The 25,995-nt window shown below is 46.9% G+C and overlaps 1 protein-coding gene across 2 annotated transcripts in view; it reads left to right on the top strand.

Moving 5' to 3' along the window:
* The window catches only part of INTS1 (integrator complex subunit 1), a 536,581-nt gene that overhangs the window by 58,297 nt on the left and 452,289 nt on the right, over positions 1–25,995 (top strand). For both annotated transcript variants that reach the window (XM_086940596.1, XM_086940597.1), the window contains exons 4-6: positions 12,989–13,185; positions 23,753–23,890; positions 24,366–24,525. In XM_086940596.1, the coding sequence (XP_086796722.1) occupies positions 12,989–13,185; positions 23,753–23,890; positions 24,366–24,525 (495 nt within the window). The remainder of the gene's footprint in view (positions 1–12,988; positions 13,186–23,752; positions 23,891–24,365; positions 24,526–25,995) is intronic.

The raw sequence follows: 25,995 nt of genomic DNA, 5'->3' as shown, positions 1-25,995 counted from the left end.
CCCAGATCTCCTAGCTTTTGTGAATCACACAAGGGTATGGCGAGGGTCAACTCACCATTCCAGCCAAGTGATTTAGTTGCAGCATACCAGATCTTACTGTGTGATCGGTAGGTCCAGTAAGTGAATATCTGTCTGGTTTGAAATAAAGTGCTCGAGTGTAGGCTTCGCTCGGAAGGATCCAGCGATCCATACGGAACCCTGGGACGTCGGGGCGGCCGAAAGGGCCGTGGTTTATTGCTGTATGGTGTGCAGCCCAGTAGTATTTTTTAATGTCGGGTAGCCTGATTCCACTGTCAAACCAGCTGAGCGTGAGTTTTGATAAAGCTATGTGCGGTCTCCCGCACCATAGATGGTCCAGTTGGAGCCCCATAATTTCCTTGAAGTAAGAGTTTGGGCCAGGATCAGCCGAATTTTGTAGGGCATAGAGGAAACTGGGCAGGAACATCATTTTAAAATGGGGCGTTTGTGAATTTAAAGAAAATTTTACTTTAGTCTGGCTTTTTGGGCTCCACTGTACCTTCTATGAACAATTCACGAAAGAAGAACATTTTCTCAATGAAACCCAGCATCCGAATGGCTAGGTTGCTTTGAAAGTAATCACAATTCCTAAAATTAGGGTACTTTTGCTATTAGATCATTTCGGTTTTACGTAGGAGCCTTTATCAATTCTTTTTTTTTCCTGATTCTTTTTTTGTTGTTGCAAGTCTCAAAATATTTTATTTGTTCCAATGTGTTTCAGGAGAAAGTTCTACTTTGCGCTCACTCATAATAAGTGTTACCTCGGAGAGGAGAAAAGAAGGGCAATGTCTTTTCATCTAAACTGAGCAATGCAGTATCCCTTTGTGTAATCTTCCACTTAAAACAGTAATGTGATTCCACCTGCAGCTTGGGCCGCATTACAGGCGGGCACTGGAACTGGCTCGGGAGCGGGGTAGCCTCCCCCCGGACTGGCGTCACGCCGAGATTGTGGTGTTTCAAAAGCCGGGCAGACCCCCCGAGCGCCACGAGTCCTACCGACCCATCTCCCTTATTAATTTTGAAGCCAAACTCCTGGCCAAGGCGCTTGCGAATCGCCTGCTTCCTCACATATCGGCCCTTGTCCACCCGGATCAGGCGGGATTCATGCCGCACCGGGCGACGCGACACAACATTCGGCGGGCGCAGGCGGCGATTGACGCGATCGGGACGACTGGGGACCAGGCGGCGCTGTTGTTGGCTGACATAGATAGTGCCTTTGACTCGGTCAGCTGGACCTACCTCCTTACCCTCCTGCCACTACTGAACCTGGGTCCGGTTTTCGTCTCCTATGTAAAGCTACTCTATACCGATATCACCGCTTCTGTGCGCGTCTCTGGGGCGATTTCCGCGCGATTCCCCGTGGCCAGGGGCACTCGTCAGGGGTGCCCCCTCTCCCCGTACCTCTTCGCGCTGGCCATGGAACCTATGGCCGCCCGAGTGCGCCAGGACGCGCTCTATCGGGGCTTTGTGTGGGGGTCTGGCCACTCGGACCGCATTGCCCTATATGCGGACGACGTGCTCTTCTTCATGACCGACTTACACCGTACAGGGCCTCGTGTACTCGACATAATGCGGGAGTTCGGCCAGACGTCGGGGCTCTTTCTTAACCCTCGCAAGTCAACCCTGTGGATTCTGGGGGGTGCCTCGGTGAGTTGCCAGTGGGCTGCGTCTCTTCAGGTGGCGGTCGACGGCATGAAGTACCTGGGCGTTTACCTCTCGGCCTCGCCTGCTGTGGCGTGGGATCGTAACATCCAGCCGGTGTGGGACAGGGTCCAGGTTGACGTTAAGACCTGGACGCGTATGCCCCTCAATATCTATGGCCGGTCGGCTATTTTCAAAATGGTGGCCCTGCCTCGGCTCCTCTACCAACTTCAGAATCACCCGTATAAAATAGACCCGCAGTGGTTCCGTGGTGTCAACTCGGTGCTGGGCAGATTTCTGTGGGCCGGGGGTGCCTCTAGGGTGGCACTGCGTACCTGCTTCCTCTCTACCTACTGTGGCGGCTTGGCGTCCGCGGACCTGCTATCGTATTACCAGGCCTCCCACCTTCTAGTGCTCAACGAGTGGTGGTACGGGGATCGTAGCGATCCGGCCTATGCACTGGAACACTCCTTGATGGGCGGTGCCACTCTCCACACCCTGCTGTACTCGGCCAGGCGGAGGAGGGCCTTGCCAAGGGTCACCCAGGTGGTCTTCGCGATCTGGCGGCAGGCTCTGCGCCGCATGGGGTGGTGGGGCAGGCTGACGGCCGAGACGCCGCTGTGGCATAACGGTCTACTACCAGAGCTGGCCTCCTTGTTCGGGTTCGGCGGCTGGGACGCGATCGGGATCTCGTCCCTCGGTAATGTTCTCAACGGAACCACGCTTAAGTCCTTCCAGGACCTTAGCTCCGAGTATAATTTGTCCAGGTCCCAATTCTTTCGCTATCTTCAGTTCCGACATGCCCTTGGCCCCAGCCTAGTGGGGTTGGAACAGCTCCCCGACTTTAGTCCTATTGAGGCTAAATTGTTTATGGGCGACCTGGGCGACAAGAAAGTCTCTCAGATATACCGCTCCCTGGTCGTCAACTGCTCCCCCTCCCTCTCGACTTTGAAGGCCGCCTGGGAGAATGATGTTGGCCCCTTGGATGATGATGATTGGCGGGAGGCCCTCGAATCCCCTCGGAGTGCAGCTATAGCCGTCCGTCTTCGGTTCATTCAATTTAAATACCTCCATAGGGCCTATTATACTAGGGAGCGGCTGTGGCGTGCGGGCCTCATAGCTGCCCCTGAATGTCTGAGGTGTGGTGCTGAGAGGGGGACGCTTTTCCATACCGTGTGGTCCTGTGAGAGGCTGACCCGATTCTGGGCGGGTGTGTGGGACTGCCTGTCGGAAGTGCTGGGGTGGGATATTCCCCGTACCCCTAGGCTGGGTCTCCTTCATATTCTGGAAAATGTTGGGGGTAACATTTACAAGCGCCACCTACTGCTGTTGGGACTAGTGGTGGCTAAGCGTGACCTGGCCCAAGCATGGAAGTGCGAACGTGCCCCCCCCCTGAGTGCGTGGAAGGCAGGTTTAGACTATCTGATGGGTTTAGAATTACCCGTGTTTGAGGCCAGGGGGTGCCCCCGGAAACACTATAAGATCTGGAAGCGGTGGGCGGACTACAGGGGTCTGGACCTCGATCCCCCAGCTGACATTGATGATGTGCTGGCCCTTGATGTGGACCCCGGGCCCTAGGCTATTAGCCAACCCTGACATTGCTTCCGTCTCCTGTTGCTGGCTAGCGATCACGTGCACTGGGTTAGGGTGGGATAAGGGGTGGGTAGTTGGAAGGGGTGTTGGGGGATGCTGTTGGGAATGGGTGGGCTGGGGGGTTTAGGGGCGTGCCCCTTTGTTTCCATGAAACTCTGAGTTCACTACCATGCCTTTCTCTGTCTGTGTTGTTGACAGTCTCCTCCTGACTGTGGAGGGCTGTCCTGAATCTTGATTGAACTCTTAATAAACACGGTTTTGAAAAAAAAAAACAGTAATGTGAAAAAACATATTGTCTTACAAACATTATGAATTACACCAAAGATTTCATGGAGCCTATTTATTGTGGTGGCATTAAAGAGGTGGGAGAGAATCCAGCTAGGTATTGAAAATAAGCTGTACTAATGACCATAGTACTTTGGGGAACCTCACTAGCAGAGGTAGGTAATGCCTCAGAGCAACAAAACACATTATGTTTATTTGTATGGTGTGCACATCACCAGGAGGTTATATTGGAACCTAGAAGGGTGGAACTGCCCTAACTAGGGTCAGGTTTTTAGTTTCTTGCTGAATTCTGTGATGAAGGTGGCAGCTTTGAAGGAGAATGGAGGGGTGTTCCGGGCTTTGTGGTCAGGTAGGAAAAGTCGCAGCCCCCAGCTCTGGTTCAATGAATGTGGGGGGAAGTGAGTGAGGAGGAGGTGACTGGTCGGTGTGTGGAGCTGTATATGGTGGCTACGGTTTCAGGGCCTTGCATGTGTAGTACTTAGTAGGTGTGTCTGGGGAGCTTCAAGACGGCACATTTGTGGATTATGAGCCAGAGGAGGTCCATAAGGTATTTGGATATGTGAGAGCAGAGTGGGAGTTTTAGAGTGGGTCTGGCTGCTGCATTCTGTATGACCTGGGGTCTTTTGGTGAGTTGAGAGATGAATCTGACATAAAGAGCATTGATGTAGTTGAGTCTGCTGGTGATCGCTACTTGTTTATGGTATCTTTGGGTGTCCAGCGGAAGTCATTTGTATACTTTTTTGAGGAGCTTAAGGATGTGGAAGCAGGTGAAGGTGACTGGGTTGATCTCGTTGAACATGGAGATTAGACTGTTGATCACAATTCCTAAGTTTCTGGCTGAATTTGGCAGGACTGGTATTGGTCCTAGCTCTGAGGGCCAGTAGGCGGACGACCAGATAGAGGTGTCTTTACTGAAGACCACCACTCCTGTATTGTTGTGTTGAGATTAAGGCAATTGAGTATCATCCAGTTTGCGATTTTGGACATGCAGTTGATGAAGTTTGCCTGGGTGTTCCTGGCTGAGTTGGGCAGGTTTGTCATCAGTCCTAGCTCTGAGGGCCAGTAGGTGGAAGACCAGATGGAGGTGTCCACTCCTGTTTTGTTGTGTTGAGATTCAGGCAATTGGGGTTTATCTCACGACCTCGGACATGCAGCTAATAACGCTTGCTTGGGTGTTTGTGGTGTCTTCTGTGAGGGAGAGGATGGGCAGAGCGTTGTCGCCGTAAACATTATACTGAGCCTGTGAGTGTGGATGATGTTGGCAAGAGGGAGCATGTAGATGTTAAATAGCATAGGGCTGACCGAGGAGCATTGATTGACGCCGGAGTTCTGGTCAGAGCCGGTCGCTCCTCCCGCCTCGAGTGTGCCCGGTTCCGCTTGCCACCACCGCTGCCAAGTGGGTATCTTTTTTTTTTTTTTTTATAAACCTTTATTGTAGCATTCAATAAAATACAAGCCTGGGCATACAACCGCGGGGCCGGCCGCTAGATAAATTATAACCATCGATATTACAGTACTACACAGCTCATCAGCCGACAACCCAGAGGTTCGGCAGCGATTCAGGACAAAACTGGTATAAGAATTGAACAACTAAGTTCCAGAATGAGTCAGAGGTTTCGTTTTATATTATATGAGAGAGGATCAGGTGCCATACAATCAAACCAGATAATGCGGGGGACAGGGTAAGAAACAGGATAGACATATAATAACCACTGTGATAGAGATTCGGCGCCAAAGCATACAGATCGATGCAAATGAACACACAATATACATTCCATGTTGCGCCAATTCTCGGAGCCTGCCCACCCGGAAATCGGATATCATAAAAGCATGAGCACTAGATACAAGCATACGATAAAAGTCCGAATGATTCATAGCTATACTGATTCTTAAGAAAGAAAGAGAAGGAAAAGAAAGGCCATAGAAAATAAAAAAGGCAAAATTAAAAAAAAAAAACCCCAAGGAGACCTTGAAAAAACTCTATTGGGAATGGGTCTCAGCCAGGCTCATTAGCAACCAGCGACACTGCAAATCCACCGCAGCCTTCTTGGAAATCAAAGACGTTGTTGCCCTTGAGCCATACCTTGACATTATTACCATCCCCATGGATCGGGCTCTTTACATTAAATTTAGATTAGGGACCCTACCGCTTGCCGATCTTGTTTCTAGATGGAAAGTATCTAACCAGACTTCATGTAACTGTGCCTTATGTATTGACAGACGTGAAACCGTGGCACACTTCCTTTTTGAATGCCCGGACTATGCGCGACCAAGATCCCGTTGGCTTAAACCAATTTGTAGAGAACTGGGGATTCGAGATTGTTTGGTGGCCCTACGGATTTTACAAACGGACACTGCCCCCAATATTGTTTGTGCTGTCTCTAAGTTTTTAAAATGGGCTTGGTTGGTTCACTTAAAAAGACTGTCTATTTCAATTTAATTCCTTTTAATTAACTTATTATGATCAATTTACTATTCTTCCCTATTGGATGTTTTTAATGTCAGTCTTTTTTTTCTTATGGATGCACTGTTTTTAAATTTGTTATGTAAATGCTTTTAAGATATTCCAAATATCGAAATAAAGCTATCAACCAACCAAAAAAAAACGTCCAGCCCCCCACCCTGCACCCCTGCAGATGGCTACAGCCTAACCCCACTAGCAGCGTGCCTGTCGCCCCTAATAACTAAAACCCTAAAGGAAGGAAAAGGAATGGTGGAGGGCATATACATTTGGGCTCCCAGTCCCTTTTGGACCCCCCGCCAGATACAGCCACCCCCTATCACTGAAAGAACACTTATGACAACACTATAGAAAAGTAGAGGGTACCGGAAAACACCGCCCAGCCTCTTAAAGCAAACAGTTACAGGTCGAACACTTGTGAAAGCCACTCCAACCCTTCCCGACCTAGTCAAACTTAACCTTGGCCCTTCTGAACAAGAACACGGACCCCCCCCCATCGAGACCCAAAGGCACACAAAGAGGTAATAAAGGAGAAAAGAGTCATCAAAAATCAATCCATGGCGACTCCGAGGCAGTGGGTCCACGGGAACTTTAGACGCTGAAGATCTCTCCCTCATGGATGAACAGTCCCAATGTATCCTGCACAGGAGTCGTAGAGTCACCAAGAAAGGAGAAGACTACCACAAAGTGAAAGGAAAGTCACAGACAGAAGTCTCCGGGAGGGGAACGCCTTTTGATATCTCCAGAGCCGATAGTGGTGGAAGGTTCGGTGATACCATGACATCCTCGGGAACACTGTCCCCCAGGGCACCATCCGATGGTTCCAATGCTTGTTTCCTCATGGGGCTCTCGCACGGAGTCAAAATGGCCATGGTTTGAATGGCTGCAGATTCCTGTTTCAACCGTAAGGCCGGGTCCGGTTCTACCAGGAGCATCTCAGATAGGCGCGAGTCCAATTTGCTCAATAAGATGTCCACCTGTGAGCGAAACGCCCAAATTTCCGCCAGTACTGACCTCAGCGATGGCTCATGCATCGTTCGATCCATGGTCTCATGCCCAACATCAATCCCAATCACCTCCCCGGGTGAATCCGGCATCCTCGGGGGAGACAAACAGGATCGCGAACGTGCAGATGCGGAGAGTGACCGGTCTTTGTTCGCAGCCACTGTTCACACCGTTAAGGCCGCAGGCCAGAGGCCCCGAATCACAAACCTCGGCGGCCCCAATACCGGGTCCGCGGGACGGGGACCCCCACTCACAGCCAGCAATAAGCAGAATCACTCCTCCATCGATAATGAGCAATAGAGACGATCGCCGCCAAATTCGGGCTTAAACAAAGCCTCCACTCCTGTTGACCGGACCCAGCCTGGTTCTTCTGGCCGATGTTGTTGCACTGCAGCCCGGCTGTGAAAGTACTCGAGGCCCCGGCTTCACAGCTGGAGCAGGCCGCAAACTTCAACACGTCAGAACTTCATCCAACAAGCCGATAAAAGTTTCCGGATTTCACCATCGGAGAGCGGAACAGTTCATGCACACAGAGACCAGGCGTAAAGTCAGGATAATGTACAGGATATCGCGGCGGGTTACTGAGGTCGGCGGAGCCGGGAGCCTAAGCAGCCATTTTGTTTGCTGACGTAGCTCCTCCCCCAAGTGGGTATCTGCCCCCAGAATTGTGCCGGTAATTTATTGTGCTGTTTTATCCTCTGTTGTGCCCCTGCTGTAGCTTGCTTTGCCCCCTGCATTGTGCCCGTTATCGTCTCTTGGACCCTGTTTGTTTCTGCCCCCTGCATTGTGCCTGTGCTCTGTTTATTTATTTTTTCATCGTTGTGCCCCTGCTCGCCCTGCGCCCCCACCGCCGTCTCTATTGCTGACCCACCCCGCTCCCTGCCGCTGCTCCCCCGCGGCCCCACCCCCGTTCCCTCCAGCATCTACGTTCCCCTCCCGCATCTACGTTCCCTTCCCCACTCGCCACCCCGCTCCCGCCTCCCAGCTGCTCCTCCCTCGCTCCGCCCCCCTCCACTCTCCACTTATGGCAGAGTGGCAAACGTGCAGCATTCACGCGCAGCGGGTGCGTCCTAAGCGCGCCAAAGGCAAGCCCGTCTACCGCTGGACCGCGCCCAGCGCCAGACCCCCTGGCCCCCGCCGAGGCCATCCCACCCGCCGGACGTACGACGCCGCCACCCTCACCGCACTCAATACCGGCCGGCTCCCCGTCTGCCACCAAGCCTCTGCATCAGGACCTACACTGCACCCGCAGACGCCAAGCAGAGCACCAACTTCAACCACCTGCTCAACACCCGCTCCGTCCACAGACACGCCGTGGAACTATGGAACCTACTTGACACCACAACTCCAGACGTCGCCTTCCTCGCGGAAACCTGGATGAACGCCTCATCCGAGCCCGACATCGCCATAGCCATTCCGGACGGATACAAGATTATCCGAAGGGACCGCATCAACCAAATAAGAGGAGGCATCGCCATCGTTCACAAGAACACCATCCGCATCACGACCAGCTCCGACGACACCCTTACAGCCGCCGAACATCTTCACTTCCAGATACACACCGACCCCAAGACCACACTCAGAGGCACACATTTACAGACCCCCAGGACCCCGCACACAATTCAGCGAAGACATCGCTGACTTTGTCAGCCCACACGCCCTCCCCTCCGATGACTATATCCTCCTAGGGGACCTCCACTTCCACCTGGAAAACAACAATGACAACAACACCACCACCCTGCTGGACAGCCTCTCCAATCTCGGACTCAAACAACTGGTAAACACCCCCACCCACTATGCCGGACACACGCTCGACCCAATCTTCTCCTCCAGCAAGCACATCTCCTTCAACCACTCCACGTGACTCCACTGGACAGACCACAGCTGCGTCCACTTCAGCTTCAAAAAGGCCACAACCCACCACCACCCGCAACAGGTTCCTCGCAGAAGTTGGAACAAGATTACCACCGACCTAATCACCTCATCACTGAACCAGAACCCTCCTGCCAGATCAACGGACCCCAATCAAGCAGCCAACAACCTCACACAGTGGATCTCCAACTGCGCTGACGACTTCGCACCCCTGTAAAACAATCCCAGCAAGCCAGGAAGTAAAAAAGCCTCTTGGTTCAACGACGACCTCAAGATCTCCAAGAAGAACTGCCGCACCCTCGAGAAAGCCTGGCGAAAAAACCTGACCACAGACAACATGACCGCCCTCAAGCACGCCACCCGCAAACACCACCAGCTGATTCGCACCACCAAGAAATCTGCATTCAAGGATCGACTAGACAACAATGCCCACAACAGCAAGGAACTCTTCAGCATCATCAAAGAGCTCACCAACCCCAGCGCCGGCAACGACATCGCTCCCTCACAAGAACTCTGCGACTCTCTCGCCTCGTTCTTCCACAGCAAGATCGTAGACATACACAACAGCTTCGGCGACCCGACCACACCCCCAACCGCAGATCCGAAGCCCCCCACCACCACCCTCCGCACCTGGACCCCGGTCAGCAGCAAAGACACCATACGCACAATGAACACCATCCACTCCGGATCGCCAACCGACCCATGCCCTCACCACATCTTCAACATGGCCGACTCCGTCATCGCACCCCAACTCCGGGACATCATCAACTGCTCCTTCAACACCGCTACCTTCCCAGAAAGCTGGAAGCATGCAGAGCTCGGCTCCCTCCTGAAGAAACCGTCAGCAGACCCCACCGAACTCCAGAACTACCGCCCCATCTCGCTCCTCCTGTTCCCCGCCAAAGTCATCGAAAAGACCGTCAACAGTCAGCTTGCCGCCTTCCTCAAATCCAACGGTTCCCTCGACACCTCACAGTCCGGCTTCCGAGCCAACCACAGCACCGAGACCGCCCTCATCGCAGCCACAGACGACATCCGGACCCTGCTCGACAACGGGGAAACAGCCCTCATCCTCCTAGACCTCTCCGCAGCGTTCGACACTGTCTGCCACCGCATTGTTGAGTTTCCAGCAGTTAGGCAGGCATTTACGCCAAGTTCATGGTTACAATTGGACATTTCATTTTTAAAGGAAAGAACACCAGCATTGGAGCCTGGTTAGCAGACTTCAGTGCACTGCCAGAGTCGAAAAACTAGCATCTAGCAGTTCAAGTAGGGGCAAAAAGTGGGGGGACATTTGCAAAGAAGTCCAACTTCTTACAGTGAGGAATCTGCAGTTAGAAGTATCCTTCAGAAGAATAAGTTACTTGTCTTCAGTAACACACTTTCTAGTGGACACTATTATCTATATACAGATTTCTCACCACCCACCCTCCTTCCCATGTTAAATTTTGCATACTGTAATGGTTTGTAATCTGTTACTGATTCTCTGCATCCATAGGTGCCAAATTCTTCATGGTAAACTGATGCCAATCCCTACATATGGCTCCGTGCCATCACTTCTGGAGATGGGGCAAGGTCGCTGCTAAGTTAGATGGTGCCACCTATCAGCACACAATACACAGCGTTTACCACAAATCCTTTCCCCGCAGGGAATTACAACATGCTCATTACAACAACCTCCTTGTAAAAACGGATACCAATACTCCTCAAGTCGGAACAACAACTTGCGGAGGGGTCAGAAGTTGTTTGATTTAAAATCCAACACCTTCCCTATTGTTGCGCATACTGGAGTTGCAATAGTAAATTATACTATTCCAACATCCAGCGCCCGCCCCCCCCCAAAAGCAAGTTGTTGTTATGACTTGCAGGGTAATGGTATGCATTACAACGTGATCGTGGTAACAACCGCATTGTAATTATCTGTGTAGAAAAAGCATGCAGAGTAAAGAGGGAATATTCTCAGCACACAGGAGCAATTACTGAAAAGTGTCCAGGTCCAGTCTGGTAACATTAAAAATGTGAAGAATCTGCAATTACTGAAGGTTAATAACTTGTTCTTCTGTACTATGTGGACATTGTTTTGTACGCCTTTTTATTAGGGCTCGCGTCCTGCGTTGCACTCCACAGCAGTGCTGTTCAGCGCAAGTTCTTTAGTGACTTAAAAACGGGGTTTGGAAGCTGCCCTAGGAATCGCACACCTTGTGCGTGTGCTTTTCCTTTTGTGGGCAGCTATTGGCCTTTGCGTGCGTCTTTTAATTATCGAGTGCACGTAATCGGCCACATGCGGGCGCATTGCTCCGCTGATGGCATATTGGTGTCTATTACGCGCTTGGTGCGCATAATAGACACCAATAGGCCATGACTAGCAGTGGCGCGTGCACGCGCACCACTCGCAGGCTTTTTCTTTTTTTAACCGCATGCGCGCTAGCGGGTTTGCCCGCTGCGCGCTGAAATGTGAAAATCGCGGATTTCGTGACAAAGCCAGCTCGTCATGCGCGCAGCGCAGGTAACGCCCATGACGAGCTGGCTTTGTCATCCGCATCGAAGGGGTTAATCGGAAGTGAAAGCAAACGCTTTCCCTGCCGCTTGTTTACCTTTGGAGTGCTTTGCGGTTGGTAAGACAAGTATTGGTGGTTTCTGCTTACACAGGGATTCTGGTTGAAGTGACAAGTCGTCCGAAAACGCTTACACCCATTTAATTCCCTGGCAGAGTAGGTCAGTATATAAACGGGCCCAATTTTAAGTAATCATGCCGACTGACAGATTTTATTGGGCGAAATGGTGCTTTCTAGGCTACGAGTCGTAACTGTGATCGACTCGTTTTTTCTGTACTTGTTTACTTTGTTTTTAGTTTACATTTTATATTGTTCTTTTTTTATATGCTTCTTTATCCTAGGAACCTTATTAACTAGTTCTATTTCGAAGTGAAGAGGCTATGTATGTAAAGGAATGAAAATGATCATTGAGTGAAGTAGGGGGTAGCAAAAATGGATGGGAAATAGAGAACAGTGAAAGATGGAACAAGTAAAGTACCAGAAAGCGGATGGTTAGGGGGCATCAAGGTTATGATGTGGACTTTGGGATTCAACGACTGAAAGAAAAGAGGACTTGTTCATGTGGGTAAGAGAAAGCTGTAAGTTAAACATCACTGTTAAGAAAAAGTATAGGGTACTTCAAAGATGGGAATGAAGATCCCTACTAAAAGAACAACTAGGGAAGTGATATATGAAACAAGCGCATTGGCAGAGGTCGAGACCTAAAAAGGTAAGAAAGAGGGGTAGAATATTAACAAGTAACTAATATGATTTGAAGAAATTTTTTTGGAAGGACTCACTTTAGAAATTTTAGAGACCCACTCATTGAACAAGCACACAAGGAATGGAAGATGTGAACTTGTATATATGAGACTTTATTAATTTGTTATGATTTGATTCTCGTATGTGTTGTTTGTATAATGTTGACTTATATGTGTTAACGGTGTGGCAACCTTATCACTAAAGAAAATTGAATTTGCATGATTAATAGAAATGACTAGCGCACTCCAATAGTGCATCAATCTCCATGGTTGAACTTAAACGGCTAGTGCTGATTAATCCCTATAGGTAACCCCTGTTGATATGATAGTCTAGCGGGAAATAGGACACTCTCTGCCTCCCTTCAAAAAGGGAGAATACTGGAAACCACAGTAGAGCTGACTAGAACAAGAGCAAGTAGGACCCATGAAAATAAAATAAGTCTGATGAACTGACCCTCCAAGTCTGGACAGTACAAACAGGAGTTGTTTTAAAGCTTGTGATGTGTATCCTCATGCATCCGTGTACACCCTCCAATTTAGATGCCTTCTGTAGAGTCACATATGATGTGGCCTAAATGTGTTTAAAGACTTTAGCAAAAACTTATCAAGATTCCACTCAGCCAACATAGGAGTATGTCAGATGTGTTCACCTGTTGTCCATGGCCATATTGTAGAGCTTTGGCTACTGGTAGATACCTGTCTTCTTCCCAACTCCATCAGCGATGTCAAAAGCTGTTTGGAAGGGCATTGACAAGATGCATATACCCTCCTTTTAGCTGTATGTTTACAGACACTTCACACCTTTTACCCATCTCCAGTTAACCCTGCTACTCTTCTGGAAGAGATTGAAGCTGCTGAGTCAGAAGGAAATGATGATCGAATCGAGGGAGTGCTTTGTGGTGCCGTGAAGCAGCTGAAGCAGAACCGAGCCAAACCAGACCCAATCTGTTATCTGAGTCTGATGTTTCTGGCAAAAATAAAACCCAACATATTTGCAACAGAAGGAGTCATTGAGGTCAGTGAATCTTTATTTTCCCCAAACCATGCGGATGCTTATACTTTTTACTATTATGTTTGTTTCTCAAATAACTGCACACATGCTATACCACCACTTCTTGAAACAATATATTACAAAATGGCACGCTTAATAAAAGCAGGTCATTCATAACCGTCTGCGTTACTACTTAAGAAGCACTGCACATCTACAGAAATGCTTTGATTAATCTTAGCATTACAATTCATTGTCCGAGTCCTGACCACATATTTCCAGTTTACTTAAATAATTATTTCTGATTTGATTGCATTTATTTACTATTGATCATTGTGTTTTCTTGTCAAAAAGTAACTTCATTGTGGAGCAAAGGAAACACATACTAGGTTCATTTGTGGGGATATTTGTGCTCACACAGTAAATACATTTATGTTAAACTAGAACGAATCTGTGCTATTTATTTTAATGCACCATCACTTTATGGCTGTTGTTAATTGATTATGTAACTATGCAATGGAAAACAGGCCAAGAGCGAACGTTAGTGAAGGGGAATTATTGTAGTTTTTAAGTAGTTTGTGATTTCCACTAAAACATTGAAATATCAAATGAGCAGGGCTATTGATTTCAAATAACATCTTTCAGATTTATTCCAATGCAATAATGGCTGCACAGTTTGTCAAATGTTGGTTGCAGTCCCTGGAGACTCCTATTAAACATGAGACTTGGTAGTGCAGGTACCGGTAGTTAGAGCAAAGTACAGGTAAAACAAACGCGTCTTCTGGGACAAAGAGCACCACTCCTGTAGCAGGACCTTTTGAACCTAGAGAGGAAATATTCAAAGAATAACATTTTTCAGTTGAAAATACTATTTAAAAATCTTTGTGTAAAGAGACTGATCCTCTCAAATTATTCTTGCAGAGGTTGTAAGGTCATGTCTTGATGTCCCGGAGCAGTCGGTGGTTGATAGTCATGGTCCATTCTGAGCACTGTCATTTACCACTGGTTTCCAAGGACCACGGATACTACCTAATTCCCCTTTAGAGACCAAGGATCTTATTTAGCCCTTGAAAGACCGCCTGTTTTATTTAGAGATCCTGCCTGCCTGGTGGGAATCTTACTGCTGTGAAGGGAGCTGTTACCACCACTGTAGAAAAGTGGTTTCCTATTCCGCCCCCCCCCCCCCCCACCCCCCCAAAAAAATGATGCCAGTAGTGAGCTGGTGCAGGCTGCCAAATGTCCTACAGCATGCCACAGCACCACACCCCTTAAGACGCGTATGACTCACTGAATGTATAGATTGAAAAAACACAACTACCTCTGATTAAAAGTGTGGCCATGGAATGTCTCCTCACGAATGGCTATATAGCAGTTTCTTATTAACAGAAGGAAAATGAGTGTGAATCTGACTTTGGAAAAGGTATGGTCTAGATCAGGGATCTCAAACCTTTTCTGTAGTGAAAGCTACTTTTGGTAACTGACAAGCATCATGAGCTACCGCCTAATATTTGGGAGTCATAACTCGCGTATCTTAAACACAGTAGAGAAGTAGCGGCTGGTTTGTACCAAGGGTGGTGAGGCGGGTGACACCACAAAAAAAGCATTGGCATAGCCAGTAGTCTTGCTTTTGGGACCTTATAAGTATTTCGTTATGCAGCACAATATCCTTGGTGCAATAACATCAACTGTTGCATGACTAAAAACGTATAAAGTCCCAAAAGCGAGACCTATAGGCTATGGTAATGCTTGTATTATATGGTTTAACAATATCTAGACCAGACTTCATTCTAAAACATATAAGAACACATCTGTGGCCACAAGACAAACTTACAATTTCACTCTAGATGTTTTCCTTGATATACAGTGAGGCAACCAAAGACAATATTTCAAACTGGTATTTCCTCAGGTCAGATCTCGCCAAATGATAAACAATTGCAAGAATCGCAGTTTGAAGTGCTAATTTCCAGAATTAAAATACATGAAATCTGTTCTGTTAGCAGCTCTCAAACAATGGATATATCTCTTTAAGAAAGCTAAAACTATTAGAAACATGTTTGGTGAACAAAAGTTGCCATGACAACACTTATGAAATCACATTGTTGCCTCAAAGCATGAGAGGGAAGAAAGCCCAGCTAAAATTACTGAGCTGCAAGAATCCATTGAGGAACCGACCAGTTATGCCGAGTCCACAGCCTAATGCTTACGGAATTAGTCGCAGGTATGATCATTTCAGAATAATCAAGAGTGAAAGACAGTTATTTGTTTTTTTTACTCTAAAATGAGAGTATGTGTTCCTCTTCATTTTTTTCCTTCACAAAACTCTTAGGCTTCCGTCTCAGATCATCTGAACTGCTAAGATCACCAGTCATTAGCTGTCTCCAGAAGTCCCATGATTGTCAGTGCTCAGAAGTACATCTCCTATTTATAGTTACTCAGATGCCTTAACTTACCTTTAAATGTGTTCCCCTTGGTTGCAAATATTTTAATTTCTTTGTTTCAAGAACGATGCAAAACAAAAGTCATCCCTTCTCTCCTTGAACAACTAATAATGTGTGCCAACACAAACACACAGTTTTTTGACTTTGTCACACACACACATATTTCCTTACCTAATATATTTATTATATATAATTTATGGGTCCTTATATGGCCATTCTCCCCCCGCGACTGTTTCTTTTGTGACAAGAGTCTCTAAACAATCACACAGTGTCGAAAGATGTCAAAACTCCAAGTTGGGGATCTCGCATTCGAGGAACGCTGATCATCTCCAATTTAAGTAAGGATTATTGCAAATAAGAAAAGCCAACCTACCTGCCTCATCCCTTTCCCCTCAGTTTCTAGAAGGGACAGAGAACAACAGTAAAATAGGGAATTTTCAGAAATGAACTGACAGCCAAAACCCTTGTTTACAATAAAACAGATGTGTATCATTGCTGATTTATTTGATTTATCTTGATTTTATTTCAATGCTTAAACAATTAAAGTTTTCAAAATTACTAACTGTAGTAAAGTTCCCCATTTTGACATGGTCACCCCCACTTTTTGCCTGATATTCAATGCAATTGTGACAGGAAGAACAGTGGGTTCCTGCTAACCAGGTCCCCAGTGTCCGATCTCTTTCCCTAGACAGTACAATTGTTCCCCCAATTGGCAGTACCTTTGGCACCACTGTAAGTCCCTAGTAAATGGTACCCCAGGTAGCTAGGACAGGGGTACTAAACAGGGTCCCTAAGGGCTGCAGCACATATTGTGCCACCTTACCGGACCCCTCTAGCTGACTGGTTCTGACCAGCTTGACACCACATACAAGTTTCTGACCCCCAGTGGGGTGAGGGTCCATGCACTCAGGAACAAAGCCTCCTTCATTATACACCCCCTACGGCAGAATTACCTGTAATTTAGCATTACAAGATGGGGGGTCCTTTTTCGGAAGGGAAACGGTGCACCATCTATAAATGGACTTTAGGGGGCAAACTGTTGGAAGTGGCAAATGAATATACCTACTGAGGGAGAATTTTTTCTAAATCACTGCAAAACTCGCTCCATATACAGAATCTGAGCCGAAAAGTCGACGTTCATGTGGGGGCACTTTTACGATTATATGCCTCGAACGGTCAAAGGCATTTTTCCTCTCTTCTTCAGGTATACAGTGCTAAGATTCCACCAGTACGATCATACTCTCTTGAATACTTCCCACTAAGTCAATGGAAATATCTGGACCTTAAAGAAGGGAAAGTCTTACGGAAACTAACGAAGATGTCCCAAGCAGTTCCGGTTCAAGCTCTCCACCTTGAACTTTCACTAGTCAGCTGTTTTGCAAGAGGAATAAGCTACAAGATTAAATGGGCATATAACCTCATCCATGCAGAACAAGGATCGCTATGATCCCTATTAAAAATAGAGACTTTCGAACAAGGATCGCTGAAATATGTATTTTGTAAGTACGTTGCAATTACTTTTAAGTTATCAAATGTAAATATAAATATGTTGCAATCTTGGATTCCTGCCCAGTTGAAGCTCTTTTTTAAAATATTTGACACCAAGGTTAAGCTTTGATCTCGACATTCAGCATTGCGCCAAATTGACAATATACAAAAAACATGCTGAAACAATTAAAGATAGGAAAATACAGCAGTATATTTATTTTAACTTAAAGCATGGTGTCAGGCGCTCGATTTATATTATTTCGGCTCTGCATACTCCCATTAAAATCTCTTACCCTCAAGTGGCTCCAAAAGGAAAAAGAAAAAACCTGTACTTGTTGGAACCTATGTAATGGCAGGGAGCAAGATTTGGATCACATGTTGTTTATCTGCCCAAATGTGACCGATGTTGAAGCAAGAAAAAGGTTTATTCAACCCATCAGAACAAAATGTAAAATTAACTCAGCTCAAACATTGATATCGCTTTGCAAGGTACCGCTAAATGAATTTGTATGTTACAAATCTTTTACATTTTTTAAATCTTTTTTAACTTTGTACTTTAATGACAACCTTTATTATTTTACTGCAAAACTTTTAAAGGAAAATTTTATGTATCAAATATTTGTTGTTCTCTGCCGAGAACTAAATCAAATAAACTTAATTGAATTGAAATGAATTTCAAGGTGTGGGCTTTGAAGAGCCCGCTGCCTTTGGTATGCAAATCTGGCTTCCCTCAGAGGTGATGCCACCCCCGATGAGGGCCCAGCTGGTGCCGAGACAGGTGGGAAAATTAGCAGTCAGAGAGGTGTATTCACCCTCAGGCTAGTTTCACCCTTAAGGTTGGCTAACTGATGTGGACACAAAAGTTTGCCATCTTTGTTGCGGCTGAAGTAGAACCGTGAGACCGGTTTATGTCTACTTTCCACAGGAAGTGTTCATGTAGGGGGCATAGTGACCCCAGGGGTAAGTAGCCCATTGGCTACTACCCTACACTCCCTTAACATCTGTAAAACTAGTATTTAGGAGAGCCCCTGGCACCAGAAAATCAGGTCCTGCTGACCTGAAAGAAGTAGACAGACACTGAAGAGTCGCTAGACTGAAGACCAGCAACTGACTTTGCGCCAACCCTCTGGCCGTAGGAAGCTGGCTCTTTATATGGTGGACCAAAAAGAGGTACACTGTGTAAAGAGTCCAGGCAGTCCCAAAGGAATTTCTGAGGCACAATGTCACCCCAAATGCTCTCTTTTGTGGGAGTGGGAGCAAGCAGTTAGGCATGTCCGAGAGTAGTGCAAAGCTTTCATTGCACACACAAAAGCAGTATGTAAGACACAATCAATAAAGAAATCCGACACCAATTCTTACAAATAACACATACTTTTTTATGAATTTAGATACCAAGATCATCAGAATCAGGTAAGTACTTTACGAGTTATGAATTTTTACAGTTTTCAAAAGTTAACAGTGCAATTTTTAGGTCTCGCCAATCCCATTCCACAAGGAATGGATAGGGGAGAATTATAGGAGGCAAAAAACTTATCAAACCATCAGGCGGATTTCAAACCGTTCACGTGAACACAAGCACGCGCTTTTCCCCCACAGGCTTTTTATTACCATTTGCTCCTGCCTCCGAGAGCTTCAAAGGGATCCGCTCCCCCACCCACTGCTTCACACTTTTCACGGCCGCCAGGTCGTGTCTGGCATTTCTCCTCCCCCCTCCCCACAGCAATGCCAAGAGCTTGTTCTTTGAACTGCTCTCAGTGCCGGAATAGAAGGAGTTGCAGGGACTACATATCACTTCATGAACATTCTTGGGAACGCTGCGTGAAGACATTGGTGAAAGGAAACCTTCCTGGTGCAGATGAAAGTGGAAATCCGCTCTCCCTTTCATTCTGACGAGAGACGTCGAAAGGCTTGCTGCATGCCGTGAGGGTGCGCTATTTATTTCATCCTTGTTTTCAAGAACCGACAACCGCAACCCTACCCTGTACGCCCACCGAAAGCACTACATCCCGCTCCGCCCGCCCGCCGGCTGAAAGCACTACATCCCCGCTCCCCTTCCGCCAGCAGCACCCTGGCACCACACAAGCACACAACTTCTTCACACAGCAGCATCCTGTTCCTAAATCCCCGCTCTCCCTCCCCGCATCCCAGTGCCTCCGCCACGGGCACCACAGATGCTGCAAAACACCAGCTGGGGCAACAAACACTACGAGCCCAATTGAACCGTGGCGCCACACCACCCCCTGGGAACTACAACAGCGTCCAGCCGAAAGTGTTTTCTGCGCCCCCACCACTGCCCGTTGCACAGCCTACAATGCACCCGAGACTGACCTGAAGGTGTAACCGCGAAGAGGATAAGAAACTGTTTATAAACTGTAGCGTGTTTAATATTTCAAAGCGAAGTATAAAGCCGAGTTTTAATAATTCTGCAAAGATATTAGTTTTTAATTTTTTTTATTTCACTTTAGCTTCATTCATCCTGTAGTTAAGAAGAGGAGAAACGGATATGAACATCATGTTCAATGTTTACGGGCTCCTTATCATCTTAGAAATGCCTCCCCCCCGCCGAAAAACACACACACCTTCCCCAGCACAGCGCCACGGTTGCTGCACTTTAACGCTGTGGAGAGTGAAAGGTGCAGCGCTGCACTTCAAGCTTCAAGTGTTACTCAACAGGGTTATGCACCACAGAGTGTGTTCACTGTGCAGCACTGCACTTTAAGCCTTGCTCACCAGGGTTGTGCACCATAGATCGGGATCCCGGCACAGCCCTGCACTTCAAGCTTTGCTCACCAGGGTTGTGCACCACAGAGAGTGTTCGCTGCACTTTAAGCCTTGTCCACCAGGCTTACGCACCACAGAATGTTCACTGTGCCTCGATGCACTTCAAACCTTGCTCACCAGGGCTTTACACCACAGGGCTGGACCTCGGCAGAGCGCTGTGTGATTGGATTCGTGAACGACGACTTCACAACCTGCTCAGAGGGTTCATGGCCAATGTTTTAACACACATCGCACACAAGCCTCCTTCCGGCGCCTTGTTAATATCTCCGCACCTGCTTCTTACCTGCTTCATCTCCACTGACGTGAACCACATTTGACGTAAATGAAGTGAGAGCACAACGTGGTCTGTTCCTTATCGTGTGGCTCAGAGCCATTTTAGCAGCTGCACATCAAAAATAGGTATATATATCGATAAGAGAAAGAACAATGCAACGCGGTCACCTGTATTCAGAGAGTTTTAATTTATTTTTTTGCATATTTTATATAGCGCGAACTCGACCCGAAGGTATTGGAGCGCTTTACATGAGCTGAGCACCGTATTTACATTACACATTCAGGCACGGGGAGATTGATTTGCCCAGAATCACAGGATGCGGACGCGACCTTGAGGCTCAACCCCTGGTTTCCAGCACCAGAGTCGGCAGTTTAAGCCGACGGACCACCTCCTCTCCCCTTATTGTACTGGTGCATTTCGACTCTCCATCCACCTGTAGATCATTCGCTGTGGAATACTGTTGGATGGGGAGTTGGCATGGTTCCCCTCCCCTCTCCTCCCTTTCACTGCCCTCCTCTCCACAATCCAGACTACAGAATCACGTTTCCTCCATCTCTCCTCATCCATTTATCTACCCACTTTCACCCATGCATACCATCCGCGCGTTAGCATTTTATCATCGTTTGTCATTCAATTTAGAAGAAATATCGAATAAACCAGAAAGATAAGTACACTAGCGGCTGCTATTTACACCACTATGAAGCGATATGGGGAGCTGTATACAACACTAGATTTTGCGTTCTTTATCTAAAATAAAGATAACTATTTCATCTACTTGCGAGTCTCTCAATAGAACCTTTTCCTGATTGAAACTAGAAGCAGTGCAGCTTCTAGTACATTCCTTCAAACCCTTTCTTGTAAAGTTCGCTTCGGTCAGAAGGTTCCGCAGCGCGCGATGCAATGTCAAACCTGCTGCGGGAAGCCATTCACACAGCCTTTGAGGCAAAGCCTGTCTGCTCAGGCTGCCAAGGGCTGGCGTTTTTAAATGTCCCCTTGAAGAGCAGGCGGGGGTTGCAGGTCCGTAAATGGCAGTGACTGGCAGTTCTGATTCCAAATACAACAGTCACTTTGTGCGCCTTGCAGAAAAGGGTATGTGGAGCTGGCACTCGGCCCATGTGGGGCTTCCCCCTTGCGGGATATCACTTATCTTCTGTGGTGCTGGCACTCTTGATCTGGGGCACATGCACTAATGATCTGTGGGACTCGCCTTGAGCCTCTGCCGGACTGGCACTCAGGATTCACCGGACTTGCACTCAACTACTGTTGGAACCAGCGGCTGTACTGCAGAGTAAGTGTAGGTGTGAATGGCTACATTGGTGGGTGAGCGGATGTGTGAGTGTTTACGCCCCATTAGTGCACCCCCTGCAGTCATTCCCACAATCTTTATTTACGCCCGTACCTCCCAATCGGTCTTCATTTATCTTTTCTCTCTACCTCACCAATCACAACATTCATGCTCATCTCTTTACCTCGCTTCTCCGTTTCCCTTTCTCTCTATCTCTGTCTCACCTCTCTATTACATCCTGCCTGTCTCTCTCTGTCTCACTCACATATCTTTCTATCCCATCTCTCCTTATTTCATTTCATCTCTTCTACCTCACTCCTCTTTACCTCCTGTTTACCCTCTTTCTAAATCTCTATGCACCTCACCTACAAAACCAGCCCTGCTTTAACTCACTTCTGTCTACCTCAACACTCACAATACACTTATCAATGCCACCTCTGTCTACTTGTTGTGCCTTTGTGCCCTCTGTTAGACTCCGTTTTTGTGCCTTTGTGCCTTTCTGCCCTCTGTTAGACTTGTTTTTTGTGCCTTTATGCACCCTGCATCACCACATCATCACTCAGCGCTACCCCAGCATCACTCAGCACCACCACATTATCACTTGGCACCACCACATTATCACTCAGCACCACCACATTATCACTCAGCACCACCCCAGCGCCACCCCAGCATCACTCAGTGCCACCCCAGCATCACTCAGCGCCACCCCAGCATCACTCAGCGCCACCCCAGCATCACTCAGCGCCACACCAGCATCACTCAGCGCCACCCCAGCATCACTCAGCGCCACCCCAGCATCACTCAGCGCCACCCCAGCATCACTCAGCGCCACCCCAGCATCACTCAGCGCCACCCCAGCATCACCCAGCGCCACCCCAGCATCACTCAGCGCCACCCCAGCATCACTCAGCGCCACCCCAGCATCACTCTGCACCACCACAGCACCACTCTGCACCACCACAGCACCACTCAGCACCACTCGGCACCACCACAACAGCATCACTCGGCACCACCACAACATCACTCAGCGCTACCCCAGCATCACTCAGCACCACCACATTATCACTCAGCACCACTCAGCAGCACCACTCAGCACCACTCAGCACCACCACAGCATCACTCAACACCACCACAGCATCACTCAGCATCACTCAGCACCACCACAGCATCACTCAGCGCAACCCCAGGTTATAGGTGTCACATTTGCGAAAGTTGTAACTATTGGCATTGTAAATGACAAAGCTAATAATTTAGCTATTTTCAAAACCAACACATAAATAAAAAAAAATCATTTACAAGACCAATAGCTCAAACTTTCCTAATGCGAGACCTATTGCATTGCAAATGCTTGTTGGGTGTGGTAATGTTATAGCATGGGGAGAAAACTGTACTGTTCTTCTGGACTTAAGGTGAGTATGGGGCAAGGTCCAAGGACACACCAACGGAGTGTAGAAGTGAGATCTGTAATATAAGGAATAAGAAATGATAAAAAGATAACCCAACCACAGCTCTTTGTCAGCTTGGAAAATGGTAGGTTTATTAGCACAACAAATAACAATTTTAACGTGCAACACAGAGACAGTCAGCATAGAAACCTGAATGTCCAAAGATTTAATGTGTTTGGTACACTTTATAGACTCAACCCACAAGACCACCCATATGACACGTAGCCAGAGGTATTATACGTAGTTACAGTCCACCATGATTCCCACAGCCAATGGACAAAGGTCTGTAACAAGACATCTCCTTGTAAGGTTTGATACATTTGATGCACACATACTGTAGCTAACCATGTGATCAGAATGGGCAGTATTGGGGACAGTCAATCAAGATGCGTGCTGCCATGGCCTGGTATATTTCCATAGAGACTGCGACATAAGCAAGGCGATGAGTAATATTGCGAAATCTGTTATTTGCTAATAAAATGTATTGTGCAAGCAGTGTGTCACGTACCTCGTCTGGGCGTAGAGAAATGCAAGGACAGCATTTCTCAGACGGTGAAAGGGCAAAACTTCCCAAGATGGAGGTTTTTAGATGTAGGCTAAGTTAATAGGCCTGAAGCTACTTCAATTGGTATCAAACAAAAGGATGGCTTCAACAGGAGCACCTTAGGGGGCTCTAAGGCATCTGGGTGCAGAGGTGTGTCACAGCATTTGATGTCCCATTTACTTCAATAGGTAACAGTCCCGTCAGAAAAAAGCTGCAAACAGGGACTGGGGGACCCGTCCGGGGAAACCCACAGGTTAGCTGGACCCTTGAGATCCTTGGGCACGTAGGGACACCATTGGTCCTGAGAGTGATGAGCATAATATCCATTGTATTTTGCAGGCACTTTGCAGCCTCCTTCGTAGAGATGCGTCCATTAACTTCAAGGCAAAAGGGAACAGTCTTGTGTCCGTGCTAGCCTGCAATCTGTTGATGGCTGCGTACGAAGAGGATGAGAACTGGCCTGAGATTTTTGTGAAGGTAAACTTGAACACTCAAGATGCAGGACTCATCTGTCACAGTGAAAGTACAAAGAGCAAATGTCAAAATAGTTAATTTGATAACTTAATGTATATTTTTCTCTACTTTCTTTTTGCATGTCCCTTTGATTCTCCAAAGTGCATTTTTCTTGTCTTGCTTCTTCTGTTCATGTGTTTTTCTCCCACCTTTTTAAATGATTGCCTTAGATTTTCATCTCCCTTTTACAAAATGTATGTCTTCTCTGCTCTGATTCTTACATATTCCAGTTTTCCACATTCTTCACTTCAGCTGCATATCTTTACTGTTTATTCATTTTCTTCTTCTTTTCGTCATAGCTTGCCTCTGTGGCTTTCACTGTATTTCCACGTCAGTATTTCCGCTTCAATTGTATTTCTGTTTTTCTTTTTCATTGAGTTTGTTTCCATTTTTCCATTTTGTCTGGTCATTTGTGTCTGATTACTGCTTTCCTTTGTAGGTGTACATAGAAGATTCACTAGGGGAGCGAATTTGGGTGGATAGTCCTCAGTGTAAAACATTTGTGGACAATATCCAGACCGCATTTGGCACAAAGATGCCTCCTAAAACTATGCTTTTGCCAGGAGATACGGGACGCATTGGAGGCGATCTCAGTGCAGGTAAGATTGCTCATTGTATGTATGGTTGTGTGTTTTTTTTTCTTTTTTTGGTTTACAGGTTTGTTCATAATGCAGCCATTTGGAGAGTAAATTAGAAGAAATGCATCTCCCCATCTGAGGTTAGGTAATTCCTTTACAACAGAAATAGTCAATGATTGCCAGATCTTATAGCAGTGGCAGGACCATGTTCTAACATTATAGCCAGAGCGTCCAAATAATTTGCTAAAATTCCAGACAGTTGTGTTAACTTTTTTCGAGCAGTAGGAAGAAATTGGTAGCTCTACCAGTCACCTTCACGATAAGAATGCTATCTTGTGGTTGTAAAGGTTTCTGTGTTTTTTATTCCCTGTGGACCTTTTACCCATGATACATAATGCATGAAAGGTTTAGATTTCGCAATGCACTCATTCCGCCTTGTCACCCAGCCAGCTCTCCTAAGTCAGGTGAAGAATCTCACAGGACCTCATGTAATCGAGCCAGGCTTTATGGAAAGTACACTGCTTTTATAACCAGCAATTTGCATTGAAAATAATAAAGTCTTAAACATGTTTAGGGTTCATAGTCAAAAATTCACCCTGTCTTTTGAATTTCAGTATCCAAAGTGGGGCTTCATCAGTGTGCATTACCCCATCTCTGCCTCAAAAGGCCATTACAATCTTGAGTTCATTGCAGAACTGTAGGGATAATTCTCTTTGTGCAAGGACTTCAGTGTTGACCACAACACATCTTGGGTCTTCATCTAAACCTTGCAATACTTGATTGCATTATTTAAGGGGTGCACATCTCTTATGATTGCCAGCAGTTGATAGCTTCCCCTCCATAACCATATACATCTTCGGTCTAATGTTGGAAACCCCATGTTCCCTGCTAGGATTTGTAAACCAATGTGAATTAGTGCCTGCAGACTTCAGAGCTATCTTGAACAGTGAATAGGAGAGATAATTTGTTCCTGTGCTAGGTTCTCGACCATTCAGGGGAACTCTGCTCCACTTCTAGAGCCAGTAATTATCACTCTGGTGGCTGTTCAGTTGGAACACTCTTATCTGGATTACAAGAATGAAGAAGATTATCAAACTATCTTCCAAGGACTCAGGATAGAGCATGAAAGAAAGCTTTTTGTTGCCAGGTGAGCCCTAGCATCTAACCACCTCAAAGGATCTATGTTGATGCACCTAATCCATTTAATTGGACTTACTTGGTTGGTAAGTGGAGAAGTATGCAACTCTGGTTCTTTGAAATTACATAGCATTTGCTGTAAAGAAGAAAACTATCTTCACATCGACAACTGTCAGCTGAAAGCTGGATTTACACTTCACAGTGGAAGGTGTAAATTGGTGTATTTAAAGTATTTTGCACTACTGCAGTGGTAGTTGTGACCCCTAGAGTGGCCATCCCTTCCATGAGAGGAACCACTATGGGACTGAGCGACGGGAATGTGTTTCGTGAAGAAATTTGTGACAGAAATTCCAC

Source organism: Lissotriton vulgaris, chromosome 10 (genome assembly GCF_964263255.1).
Source record: "Lissotriton vulgaris chromosome 10, aLisVul1.2, whole genome shotgun sequence".
Lineage (NCBI taxonomy): Eukaryota > Metazoa > Chordata > Amphibia > Caudata > Salamandridae > Lissotriton > Lissotriton vulgaris.
This window is presented reverse-complemented; position numbering and strand designations above follow the sequence as displayed.